At 48.4% G+C, this 13798-nt stretch overlaps 1 protein-coding gene across 4 annotated transcripts in view; it reads right to left on the reverse strand.

The window, feature by feature from the left end:
- Myh11 (myosin heavy chain 11) overlaps positions 1 to 13798 on the reverse strand; it is a 93643-nt gene that overhangs the window by 7753 nt on the left and 72092 nt on the right. For all 4 annotated transcript variants that reach the window (XM_051206718.1, XM_051206720.1, XM_051206717.1 and 1 more), the window contains 13 exons: positions 12153 to 12365; positions 10895 to 11039; positions 9323 to 9529; positions 7528 to 7632; positions 7285 to 7437; positions 6806 to 7054; positions 4517 to 4729; positions 4102 to 4314; positions 3717 to 3878; positions 2756 to 2884; positions 2429 to 2517; positions 1472 to 1595; positions 79 to 287 (listed from right to left, as the gene is read on the reverse strand). In XM_051206718.1, the coding sequence (XP_051062675.1) occupies positions 79 to 287; positions 1472 to 1595; positions 2429 to 2517; positions 2756 to 2884; positions 3717 to 3878; positions 4102 to 4314; positions 4517 to 4729; positions 6806 to 7054; positions 7285 to 7437; positions 7528 to 7632; positions 9323 to 9529; positions 10895 to 11039; positions 12153 to 12365 (2211 nt within the window). The remainder of the gene's footprint in view (positions 1 to 78; positions 288 to 1471; positions 1596 to 2428; positions 2518 to 2755; positions 2885 to 3716; positions 3879 to 4101; positions 4315 to 4516; positions 4730 to 6805; positions 7055 to 7284; positions 7438 to 7527; positions 7633 to 9322; positions 9530 to 10894; positions 11040 to 12152; positions 12366 to 13798) is intronic.

Below are 13798 nucleotides of genomic sequence, written 5' to 3' on the forward strand. Positions count from 1 at the left end.
TGTTGTCACACACCAGAAAGGAGGCTCTTAGGGAAAATGCTTCCAGAAAGCTGGGACTGGAGCTCCAATGCTCCATACCTGGCTTCCTGCTCAACTTGCTCCTCCAGCTGTGCAATCTTAGCCTCCAGGGCTGCAACAGTAGACTTGAGCTTGGCTTTGACGGCGCCCTCTATCTCCTGCAACTTGCTCCTGAGTTCCTTGTTCTGGCGCTCCAGCTGCTGCCGTGCACTCTCATTCTTCTGAGCTGCACTGCGTTCTGTGGCCAGCTCATTGCTCAGTTGCTCAGCCTGGGGAAGAGGAGCGGCCATGAGGCAGAAAGCTAGGTGGGTATCAGAAACAAGTCTACTGCCATGGGTCCCTAAGGCTAGAGCACCTGCTTTCTCTCTCTCACCCCAAGAAGCCTCCTGTGTCACCTAGACTGAGCCAGGGACCTTCTGTTCAGTTCTTCCCATGCTCCCTAGCCCAAACACTGAGGGGCTATAGGTTGGTCCTTGGCACCCACCACAGAGGGATGCTCAGGAAGCTTCCACTCCACAGAAGCACCAAGAACCCTTGGGACTGGGCGGAGCAGTGAGGAAAAACACCAGAGCAGTTCACCATGGCCGTATGGTAGAGGGAACCAGGTAAGACCCTGCAGGTCTGTTAGTAGTTTTCTGAAGATAGTAGACAGGTACAGGCATGACACTAATGGATAAGGAGTATACTGGCTGGTTCTGTGGGCCACCTTTACTCAAGCTAGAGTCATCAGAGGAAGGAGCCTCAGCTGAGGAAATGCCTCCTTGAGATCCAACTGTAGGACATTTTCTCATTTAGTCATCAATTGGGGAGGACCCAGACCATGGTGGGTGATGCCATCCCTGGGGTTTTGATCCTGGGTTCTATAAGGTAGTGAACTGAGCAAGCCAGGGGAATCAAGCCAGTAAGCAGCTCCCCTCCATGGCCTCTGAATCAGCTCCTGGCTCCAGGATCCTGCCCTGTTTTGAGTTCCTGTCCTGACTTCCTTCAGTGGTGAACAGCAATGTTGAAGTGTAAGCTAAATAAACTCTTTCCTCCCCAACTTGCTTTTGGGTCATGGTGTTTTGTCACAGAAATAGAAAACATAATTAAGACAAGGAGGAAGAATACTGTACCTTATTTTCAGGTTTCCTCTCTCTCCTCCGTCCCTAGCACTGACATAAAGTAGGCCTAAGGTGCATGCTACTTAGCCACTCTGGGCTTCACCTAGACCCTGTCTCAGGACACCCAAGGCACTTTGCTCCTTTGTGGGGAATATGGCAAGTAGTTTTTGCCTCACTGTAGCCCCGAGATGGTTGAGTGCCCACTAGACTGTAGGGCAGAAATAGCCACCCCGAACTAAATGGGTAGGGCACCAGACAGGGGTAGGTTGCTTACTGAGCCCACTGTGCTAACTTAAATGACACAAGGAGTTGTCCCCTCCCTTTCCCCTCACCCTGACCTCAGTATCTCCTACCTGCAGGGTGGCCTTGCGGACCCTGTCACTCATGGCCTCCATGTTGCCCTGTTCTTCCTCCAGCTCCTCCTCCAGTTGGGCGATCCTTGTCTCCAGGCGACGCTTCTCATCCTGCAGCGTATTCCTGGGGGGATCCACGGGCCTTACCCAGCCATAGCACACTCTCCCTGGAAAGCTGCTGTCTCAGATGACCCCCATTCTCTAACTGGGAAACAAGCTCAGGGGAGACTAAAGTCACCCAAGATCACCTTGAGTCATGGTTTGAATGACATGTCCCTCTCAAACTCGTGTACTAGGGGCTTGGTTACCAACTGGTGGCCTCTGATAAGTCTAGATTCTGAGGTTCTGACTTAATAAATGGGTTAACTCCTTGATGAGTTCAGAACATGACGAATTCCTGGATGATGGGATACAGGAAATGGAGGCTAGTTGGAAGAAGTAGGTTGCAGTGGGGTAGGGTAGATGTGTGTCCTTGGGGACTTTTTTTTTTTTAAACTACAGTTTCCTGTCTGTCATGAGATGACAGCCTCTTCAATATGCTCCTGCACCATGATGTTCTGTACTAGCCTGAGTCCAGGTTCAGCTGAAGATCTTGGGGTGAATCCTCTGAAACCACGAATCAAAACAACCCAGCCTCTTGAGCCACAGAAGAGCAAAACTATACTCAACTAGCTAGGACATGGTGAGCTGGGACTCACATACAGACAACATCAGCAACACCAGAATGGGACAGAAACAGTGTCTGCCTCTGTCCCTGCCACTACTCACTCAGAATGAATTAAATGGCACATTTCTAAATCAGTGCATGGGAAGACCATGGGGTACACCCTTTCCCCAGCTCCCGTCTGCCCTGTCAGGGCTCTGGTGAGTTTACTGTCCTTGAAGTGAGGATCCCAGGGCACATTCATGCTGGTTGTTCTCTCACCCCAAGTTCAAGGGCCTCCCCTGCAGCCTCACCTTCCTGACAGGCTGCTAGCCAGCTCCTCAGCCAGCTCCTCCTTCTCCAGGTCAGCTTGCTTGCGAGCTCTCTCGGCTGCTGCCAGGTCCTGAAGCAGGAGAGAGATGCTCTAGCTATCTTACTCCTGTCATCTGCCCTGCACAGCTGAAACACAATTCCCCTTCTGAGCTCAGGGAGGTTCTCTTTGCTCTTTGTGGGAGGGAGGTCCACTCATTCAGAAAGAAGCCCAGCAGAGGGAAGGAAATCTGTGTGCCTAGGCCAGGAGGAGCAGTGTGGGTCCCACCACAGCTCCATGAGAGGCTGTCACCAGCAGGGGGAGTCTCTACCTCCTGGAGCTGCATGAGGTCTGCCTCTAGGCTCTTAGCTTTCTTCTCGTTCTCCTTTGAGGTGGCAAAAATCTCGTCTCTGGAGGCACGGGCATCATCCAGCTCTCTCTGGAAGTCCTTCATCTGAGCCTGCATGAGTCAACAGGACAAGCAAGGTCCACTTCACTCACCTGGTTCTGCACAGGGTTACCTCTGCATGCCAACCCCTAGGAATTTCCAGTTTATCTTGCTTGGCTGGGCTCCAGGCCTCCAGTGGCAGAATCCTTCATGTGAACTGAGGGGAGTGAATGTTGGGGCCCATAAAGATGGCTCCACTTCATCTCAGCTCAAGGTCAGAGAGTTCAAAACTGTCCTTAGTAAGTCATAAGGCCAAAGGTCTAAGGTGTGGCTGCAGTAGGATGTTTGATCTTGTACTTGGGTGTCTTATCTAAATAACAACAGACTTGGTCTGAGGTATAGTTACTCTTGACCCTCAAGGCCAGATCATGAGAAATTAAGTCTAAGGTATGGTTACCAAACACTTGGATAATTAAGGAGGAAAGTCTGCTTGTTCCATGATCCCCTCTTTTGGCTGGGGTATTTAAGAATGAGGAAGAATAAACTTGGCGGGTTCAGTATTCACTGGATGGCCCTCCTGACTCTATCCTGTGTCGCTGCCTTTTTCTTATCATCTTTACCTGCCTTTTCTCAATCCACAATTCCCCTCTCAGGTTCAAACCAGGAAAGTCAGCTGGATCCGACTGAAGCCCCACAAAGACAAGTAAACAAAGACAAATGAACAAGAACCCAATAATGGTGCTTCACTCAGAAAGCACCACCTGTGGCTAAATAATGGCACAGAGTCAACTGCTGGCTGGCACCTCTGAAGTCTCTACACAGATGGTTGCGATGCAGAACTGCCTGGCCTGGGGAGCTGCCTCCTCCTCCACCTACACTCCCTCCTGAACACAGCATCACCCACCTGCAGTTTTCGAAGCTGCTTGATGGCTTCCTCCCTCCCTTTGATGGCTGAGTCAGCCTGGAGCTCCAGGTCTTTCAGGTCCCCTTCCAGCTTCTTCTTGGCGGCGGCTGCCAGAGCCCTCTGCTTCCGCTCATCTTCCAGCTCTGTTTCATATTCATGCAGCTGGGCCAGGAAGAAAGGCACAGGCTATGGGAGGCCCTTAGAGCCCTGGCTCTCCTGCCTACTCTCCGGGTTCCCAGGTACTCAGAACAATCCAGTGTATGTTGCTGGGGGGGGGGGGTTGTTCTGCTACTTCCACCGTGTATGCTTTAGGGGCTGAATTTAGGTACTGAATCTTAGCAGTGGCAGTGGAGGATGGGGATGTCCCCAGTCACAGCTGGCTCACCTGCCTCTGTAACTGCCTCCGCTTCTCCTCATTCTGCTCATCTCGAGCCTGGAGATCTCGTTCAAACTGGCCCTTGAGGGCCTGCATGTTGACCTCTAGCCTCAACTTGGCATCCTCAGTGGCCTGCAGCTCATCTTCCAGCTCCTCCAGCTGGGTTTTCATTTCTTCCATTTGGGTCTCCAAGGCGCGTTTGGACTTCTCGAGCTCATGCACCTGGCAGGCAGAGTGGGCAGGGCCGTTACTTAATTAAGGCTTCACCCTCATGAGATGGAGGCTCCTGCGTTGGCCTAGGCTGCCAGGGTCTGACGTGACTCCTGATGGCTGAGCCCCAGCTGCTGTTTCCTGGCCTCCTGTGCCCACACCACACTGATGCACATCACCAAGGCACCAGTGGGTAAGATTCAGTACCACTTACATTCTTGCCCACGTCATCCTTGGAGCTGACCAGGTCTTCCATCTCAGCTTTGAGCATCTTGTTGGTCCTCTCCAGCTCCTCTTTGGCTTCCAGGGCCTCCTCGAGGGCCCGGGCTAGAGACAAAGCCTTTGTTTCCTTTTCCCTGGCCTCTGCTTCAGCCCGGTCCCTCTCATCCGCATACTTGGAAGAGATGTTCTTCTCCTCAGCTAACAACTGAAAGAACACAAGGCTTTCTCACTGCTAGAACAAACTGCCCATTGGGTTAGCACGTCCCGCCACTGAGGACAAAGGGACACTGGATAATGTTTTTGTTGCACAACCACAAGTACCTTTCTTTTTTTTCTTCACAAGTATCTCTCTTACAAAGTTAGCTCATGTACCATCCTGGCGTGTATGGTTATGACATGCTTGGAGAAAAGTCAAAGATGACTCTGTTCCAACCTAACAAAACTCTCATCTGATGGGGGAGACAACAGTGTGTTACAGACTGTGGCACCTAAACCTATATTTGCAGAATTCAGTAAAGACAGGTGAGCGAGCAGCAGGGACCTCTTAACAGCACAGGTGACATCAAAGCCCACAGAGTATCGTCAGGAAGGCAGTGAAAACAACTTCTGGTCCTCTAGTGGATAATGAGGCTGGGGAAGGGAGGCACCGGTTCACCATGAGGAGGCCAGGCAGGGGTAGCAGTGGCCCCTGAACTCCTAGCACTTGGACTCACAGCACAAGCTGTGAACTGAGTTTTAGAATAACCCTATGTCACATATAAAATTGTGTTTAATAAGTATGGATAACATATATTGGAGCTAGTATTTAGGAGTTTGGGTCATAACTGATGCATTTATCAGGACAGTATGACTGCACACTTAAAGGATGTATTCATTGAGCCATATGTAAATTTACCTCAAAGATACAAAATAAAAAATAATTAATATTAGTGTTTGAGACAGTTTTGCTGTGTAGCCTAGCCCAGGCTAACCTTAAATTCATAATCCTCCTATTTCATCTTCCTGAGAGTCAGAATTTCAGGCCCGTACCACCGTGCAGGGCTGCAAACTATTTTTGTCTTTTTTTATGTTTATTTGTCTGTCTGTCTGTCTCTGTGTGTATGTGTACATGTGTGTGTCACAGGATAACCGGAGGACAATTTGTAGAAGCTGGTATCTCCTTCCACCAAGTAGATTTGATTTTGGGGGCTGAATTTAGGTCATGAATCTTGGCAGCAAATGCTTTACAAATTGAGCTGTCTTATCAGCCCGAGTATCTTTTAGATGAGATCGGGTGTATTCAGGGTGGTATGGCCGTAACCAAGGATCTTTTAATATACAATGTGACATGCTAAAGGAGTAGCTCACAGAGATGCACCCAAAAGATTAAATATGCTGAGTTTTATGATTCATCTTTACTACAAATAAGTGGGTTATGTCTAGGCATAATGGTGCACACCTTTAATATCAGCATCCTGAAGGCAGAAGCAGGCAGATCTCTGTGAGTCTGAGGCCAGCCTGGTCTACATTGTTCATTCCAGGCCAGCAAGGGCTACATAGTAAAATCCTCTCCCCTCACCCAACTTCCAAAAGTAGGGCAAAAGGCATGTAGCACAATGTTAATGAATGGTTCTGGTAGTGACTACACAAATGCTTTAAATTTCACATAACGAAGTATTTGGAGAAGGTGGTATCAACTAATAAATATACACTTTGAGGGAAGGGGCTGTGCCTCAATTGATAGAATGCTTGCCTACCATTCAGGAAGCCCTAGGTTCAGTTCCCAGCAATGCATAAAACTAAGTATGGCAGACCAGTGACCAGTGCTTCCAAGGTAGAGGCAGGAGGATTACAAGTTCAGAAATTCAAAGTCATTATAGTTACATAGTGAGTTCAACACCAACCTGGCCAACAGGAGACCATCTAAAAAAAAAGTGGAAAATAAATGATGTGCTCCAAAGAATAGGTGCTTGGAATTACTTATTAACACCTAGCAGTGCTTCTGAGTATTCCCTGAGTGGATGGAGTAAATGACCCTCATTTTATTAGGGCTTGTGCCAGCCTAAGGCTATGTCTGTGGGTAGTTTTCACAGTGTTTATGCCTACAACAATCTCAATGTTAAGCATTCTGATGTGTTCATGCCCTGATCTAGTGGCCCTTACATGTCAGGGTCACCTAAAATAAGACAAGATAGCTTTCCACTGCTTCCAGCGTAGTTCAGATGAGATTCAGAGTCACAGTGCCATACAAAACTGACCTCACCCCATGTTCAAGGACATGGCAGTGAGCTCTCAGCCCTACCTGGTCAAATTTCTTCTGCTTCTTTTCAAGATTGGATACCAGTTGTCGCTGGTTGTCCAAATCCACGACCAAGTCATCTAGCTCCTGCTGAAGCCTGTTCTTAGTCTTCTCCAGTTTGTCATAGGCAGCGGCCTTTTCCTCATACTGCTGGCCGAGACCCTCCATCTCCTTCTGCAACCTCTTCTTCCCTTCCTCCATTGCCTCCAGGGTGCTTGCGAAGTCCTGCAGTTTCTTCTTAGAATCTGAGAGCTGAAATGGCCAAGAGTTGGGCCCTGAAAAGTGAACCCTCTTCCTCCTCACTGAGGAAATCCAACAGTAGAGTGAACAAATAAACCACACAGGCACAGAGGAGGGGAGAGGACCCGTGGGGACCCCAGGGAAGAGGGATAGTAGTAGACCCTAGAGGTAAGGAGAGGTCCCATTGTGGGCCCCAGGAGAGAGGTGAGGATGTATGGTGGGCAGCAGCATGCTGTCCGCACCTGAATGTTTAGAGTGGAGACATGGCGCTCCAGGTTTTGCTTGGCCTCCATCTCCTCATCCAGCTGATCCTGCAGGCTGTTCCTCTCATCTTCCAATTGACGAAGCTTGGTGGACACATTGAGCTTCTGCCGGGTTTCTTCCTGAAGTAACTCCTACAAGGGAATGCATGCATGGTGGTCCGAGGGTTGCCCCCAAGGAAGCAGGCACTCCAGGTCTCCCAGATGGTATAGTAGGATACTCACTTGAGTGTCCTGAAGCTGGGACCCAAGGGATGACACATCCTTGGCCAGTTTGATGGCCTTGCCCTCTGCCTCGTTGAGCATGCCTGTGACACTCTCCACTTCATTCTGAGGGGGATGAGAGGCTGGTGAGTTGAAATTCATATCACAGGTCAGCAAGAAAAGCCCTTTTCACTCAAAGTACACCATGCACCCATGTGGTGGGGTAGATGATGGGGGATGTCCTTCTGTATATATGTTTCTCTTATTGCTTGAGTAATAAAACAGTTTGGCCAATGAGGCAGGAAGATAAGTGGGATGAGGAGACAAGAATTCTGGGAAAAGTAGGCAAAGGAAGAACATGAAAGAGTCGCCATGTAAAGACCGGGAAGAAAGGACACACCAGTTTTCCAGTAAGATAAGACCACTAAGATAAGATACTTAGATTAATAGATATGGGTTAATAATTAAGACAGAGCTAGCCAATAAGAAGCCCTAGCTACTAGCCAACAGATTTATAATTAATGTAAATCTGTGTGTTCATTTGGAGCTGGAAGCAGCAACCGAATCTGGTTGGAAAGAAACCACCAGCAACAGGTAGGTAACCTGTGGTGCCCAGTGACAGAAAATACCCAGGAAGTGAGGGACAACTGTGGCTCCTTCTGGAACCCATCAGCTACAAGTTGGGAATCCTGGCCCCAGACTCTGCCGTTCTAAGAACCTATCAGAGCCCCATTGTATTGACTGGGCCTAGTTAGGATTCACCTTGCTGGATTCCAAATCTCCACCAAGGCTGGCAGAGATGAGCTGCAGATCTGAGAGTCCCAGTGTTGAAAGTCACTTCTGACTTGTCACCAGGAAAGAAACTGTAGGTAGGCAGGTCCTGCTCTAACCCCTCTCAATGCTCTTTCACGACCTGTGTGGCTATCACCAAAGAGGTGGATGCTAAAGGCATGGAGCAGAGCCCCTTCCTGCATCTCTACATTCTACACCAGCCCTGAAGGCTCCACACAGGTGTGCCTGGAGTGTGCAGCTACAGCCCCCACCTTACTTCTCCCATTTATAATGAAGCCTAAATGTCACTATGTATTGGAGTAGCGAACCCCTGTTCTCAACTGCAAGGAACCAAACCTGTGGTATTTCCCTGCTCCCTAGCCTGAGCTTGTGAGCACAGTAAATATCAAACTTGGGGCCATTCTTTGGAAATTGAAGCTTAGTCCAAATGTGTCTCTGAATCTAAAACCAATGATAAACAGGTTCTATCATTCATCAGCTTCAGTTGCCTATCGAATAAACACCAACATACATCGTATTGGGGCCTCAGGGGTCCTTTGCTATCTGGCCACAACTTCCTTCTCTGGTCCTGTCCTGTACCATTTCTTCTCCCAACTTGTCAGCACTTCTGGCCCTTGATCCCTTCTACTTCTCACATTTATTACTGGATCTTTGCATACATTACTGCCTGTGCTTGAAAACATATGCATCTGGGTTAGTCCTCCCAAGGGCAGCCTTCACTGACCCAGACTACCTTGTGTTAGCCCTGGCAGTATTGTGTATCTTCCGGATTTTCTTTCTGTGTTTATGGCCACCTCTCCCACCCCACAAGGCTGGAGTTCAGATGGCACAGAGACAATCTTGCTTTCTTATCTCAGGACTAAGCAGAGTGCCTGACATCCAGTAGGTGCTCAGTAAATGTTCATTAAGGGATTGCAAGACTGTCTCTTGAGGAAACCAACTTGCTGGTAGCCAAAGGGACGACCTGGGAGGCTGAGCAGAGGTCGCTTGCAGTAGAGCAGCCGCCTGGGGATGCTGTCCTCACCTGTAGCTTGTGAACCTTGTCACTGAGCTCAGCCCGGGCACGTTCTCCATCACTGCACTTGGACTGCAGGTCCTGCAACTGCACCTCCAGCTTCTTCTTCTTGTGTTCCACCTCCTGCTTTGCCTGGCCCAGGACACGCAGCTCCCCTGCCAGGTCCGCATTCTCCTTCTCCAGCGTCTGCTTGCTTTTGTCCAAGTTTGCCTTGGCCTGCCGAGGGAAGCAGAGGGAGGTGGGCTTGTCTCGTCCTTTCCCTGCACCTCCCTCTAGTCCATTTCATCCGAGGGAAGGGACAAAGGGAGCACAGAACTTCTGCAGAACCCCTTGGATGCCAGCTTCTTAACTCAGGAATTGAATTGAAACATACCCAGAAGCCCCATCAACCTGCTTCCATGGTCCTGAGGTCTGCACTGTATGGGTTACCAAATTTTAGGACATATCCCAGAAGAATATGGATTTCCATGTCTTTTAACTTCATGTTCTGTCTCCTGACTATGGTGTTCTTTACTCAGATGGCTATATTTGTCAAAATAAATTGAAAGGTACACTTAAAATTGGTGAGTTTAAACTGGGTGGTGGTGGTGTGTGCCTTTAACCCTAGTACTTGAGAGGCAGAGACAGGTGGATCTCTATGAGTGCAAGGCCAGCCTGCTCTATAGAGAGAATTTGAGGACAATCAGGGCTACACAAAGAAACCTGTCTTGATACTATAATCTCAGCATTCCAGCTGAAGCAGGAGATTATCATGGGTTCCAAGATAGCCCGGAATATAGAATAACATCCTATCTAAAAGTAAGAAAAGTTGTGTGTGTGTGTGTGTGTGTGTGTGTGTGTGTGTGTGTGTGTGTGTGTGTGTGTGATCTGTTTGCATGTATCAATAATTCTGACTCCCAAAGAACAAACTAAAGACCTGGCCTTATCTTCCCTCAAGGCAACCAGCCAATCTAGGCAGTGGCTGCTCTGTTAGTGGGACAGTCTCACTCCATTTGGCTCTGATTGTCACCATTCCCTATTATCTTTCACCTTTATTGTCTAATTTCCATGCTATCTCTGTGATCAAGTTATTTTACCTAACCAGCTCCTGTACACATTATGAGTCACATAAGGATAAAAACATGCTTGGGTTAAAACAGGAGGGAAACTTCAGCTGGTGAGGAGGATGGAAGAAGAGAAAATCACGCAGTTCCTGGAATCCAGGCAAACCAGCTTCCAGACTCCTCACACATATCTGGGTTACATAATTTCTCAAAATCCGAGAGTCATGGATCTCATAGCTTTTTAGGCTGTAGGATATTTGTATCTGTACATAAAGAAACACCTTGGGGAATGAACTCAGACTGAACGGGATTTGCCTCCTTTTCATAGACAATGCCCCTCCATCCTGAAGATCATTTTAATATGGTACACCTGCATTCTGACTATGACCCATCTCACCAGGTCTGGGACAGGGTTTTTCAATTGTAAGGCACAGAAAGTTCCTGGGTTTTAGAAGCATTTCAAGTGCCAAAGTTGTAGACAAAAGTGGACGAAGTCCGCCGCCATGATGTGGTGTCCAGGTGTTTCCAGCACACACACCCTTTTGAACTGCTCCAGCTGCTCTGTGAGCTCCTCCACAGCCTGTGTGTGCTTCTGCCTCATCTCCTGGACCTGGGCCTCATGGGACCGTGTCTCCTCATCCAAGGCCTTCTTCAGCACTGTCACCTCCTGTTCCCTCTTGGCTCTAGGGGAAAAGAGCACAGTGGATGACACTCAGGTCAGAGACAGGTTTGCCTGTGATGGTACTGTGCAGGGGGACAAGAGTTCTCCTGGTACCCAGAGCTGTGTGAGCCAGAGTGACTTGCCTACCTCTCTAACCCTGCAGTATTGCATCGGGTGTGAAACAGGATATTGTGAAGGCTGGCAAACTAGCATAGAAAATACAAGTAAGAATGTGTCTGTGGTATGCCGACGTCCCTTAAATATTAACACTGCTTGGATTTATCCCACACTTACTATGTGCTTACCATATGCCAGGACCTGAGCTAAGATTTTTTTTCCTTGAAGGAGGATTTTACTCACTACATAGCCCAGGGTGGTCTCAAATTCACAATCCTCCTGCCTCCACTTCTGAGTGCTAAGATGACAAGCATGAGCCACCAAGCCTAGCTGGACCTGTTATTTCATACATAGCATCTCATCCTCAGAGCAACCTACAAAGCAGTAATGTCATTTGCATGTTAAGGGGGGGAGCAGCTTAGGCATGGGGTCCCAACCACCCTGTGACAGAGCCACAACATGAAGCCAGCTGGACTTGGAGCTTTTAGCCGCTGCTCTGGGGTTTTTCTTTATCTCTAGCCAGGTAGGAGGGGAACAAAAAGGTGGGACTAACCTTTAGTACACATATAAAACCCAAAGTGTGGGGAATTCTGGGTTATTGTCAAGAGAGATGCCTACCATAGGATATGCTCAAAAGGCTTATAGGATCATAAAATGAGTAAATGACCTATGTTCACCAGAGATAGCAAATTATCTGGAATATGGTTGTTTGTCTCTGCTATAGTGAATCTTAAGTTGGAGAGCAATCTGATGCTATTTTTAAAATTTTTCATAAAACATATACACATACATACATACAGAGGAAGAAATTACTTACAAACTCTAACTATGGGTGGAACTGCAGGGGATTTTCCTTTTTGACATCTGTTCTATCATTTTTAAGTTGTTTTTTTTAATTCTGTACTACTGCTCTCCTGCAAATAAAACTAAATATACTCATGTTCTAGACACAACCAGGAAGGTCAGTGATTTCAGATTATGCTTGGAGTCAGTGTCCCCTGGTGCCCAGCCCCTGTACCTGAGCTCCTGTTGTGTGGCCGTGCTGTCCAGTGTATCCTCCAGCTCTGTCTTCAGGGCCTCCAGTTCCTCCCCCAGGTCTCGCTTCTGCTTCTCAGCCTTGTTCCTGGCAGCCCGCTCTGAGTCCAGATCCTCCTGTAGGTCTGAGACATGGCCCTCCAGCTCTCGGATCTTCTTTAAGGCATTGTTTTTCTGGGAGATCTCTTCATCGAGCCTGCCCAGGATAGAGCACCCAAATTAAGACCCCATAAACCAAAGCTATCCAATGCCACCAAAAACTGTCCTGGGACTGGATCCTGTGTCCCAAAATGTAGGAGGCTCAGCTTAAAGAAAGCACTGGAAAAACAATGATTGTCAATCACACGGGTCTATGTCCTTCAATGGATAGAATCAGTCATCTGAATCCCACAGTGAAAAGTGGTCAATCAACTTGGTGATTCTTTGCTCTTCTAGTAGGAGCCAGCCTCCCTCTGAGTCCCCCAATATCCTGAGCATTGTTTAGGCCCTGATCCTGCAGTGAATAGGATAAATCCCCATGAAAGGGTCCCCTTGTACTTTACATCCTCCATCAATAAATCTATTCTTATGCTTATCATTGATCCTTTTCTAGGCCTTAGCCCTGAACTTTGTCTGTCCTGGTGTGTAGTGGAGCTAACATCTATTTATTTCTAAGACAGACTCTTGCTTATGGAACCCAGGCTGTCCATAAAAGTGTGGTCCTCCTGAGTGCTGGGATTATATGTATATACCATCACATTCAGTTTTCTATCCAACTGGACTATGCTGAATGGGAAGGCCCAGGATGAGGGGTGGGCTCTGATGTTGTGCTTATAGCCCAGTGCCTGCCAGAGAGATCAGGCTCTTTCTGGGTAACCCAGCTACTGTTTCAGTACAGACTAATGCACTAGAGCAACATTTCCTGTTAGTTACCCATCTGCCATGCACTCCAATTTAGAAAAGAGAGATGAGCCAGAGGACTTATCAGAAAGCCCTGGGTTCGAGCCCCAGCTTTGCCTCTTACAAGCAGTGAGGGCAGGTACCTCCTTAACTCCACTAGGGAAGTGAGTGTAAGAGTGGCACAATGGTTGGGTGTCCGAGGGTGCTTCTGGGAATGATCTGAGCACACAACAAGCAGGTTGGTAGTCGTCACTTGCTGCTGCCATGTCTGCACCTTGAGGCCAGCCGAATGCCAGGAAAAAGGAACAGAGGGAGTAGGAGTGACAGGTGACTTAGAAGTGTGGCCAGAAGCTAGGGAAGAAGCCTGCACGCACAGAGAGTAAGATAGGGAGGAGGAAAGCCACTCAAGTCTACACATGTGGTGTTTAGGATACCGACAGATATGGACTCAGTGGGTAACTGGAAACTCAGAACTGGCATTAAGATGACGAATTCTGGGTACCCCAGATGCTGCAATCCCATTGGACCAGGGAGGCCGCAAAGAGGATGAATTTAGAGGGAAGAGAAGTCGCATATGAGGTTTAGGGATGAGAGCATAGTTGGGAAGGCTTGCAGGAGACCTGGTCTGAGAAGCAACATCTATCCCAAGGGCCTGTGGCCTCCTCAAAGAGCAGAGGGTTCCTGGACATGGACACACGCACGCACGCACGCACGCACGCACGCACGCACGCACGCACGCATGCGCACGCC

The sequence above is a fragment of the Phodopus roborovskii genome, unplaced genomic scaffold (assembly GCF_943737965.1).
Source record: "Phodopus roborovskii unplaced genomic scaffold, PHOROB, whole genome shotgun sequence".
Classification (NCBI taxonomy): Eukaryota; Metazoa; Chordata; class Mammalia; order Rodentia; family Cricetidae; genus Phodopus; species Phodopus roborovskii.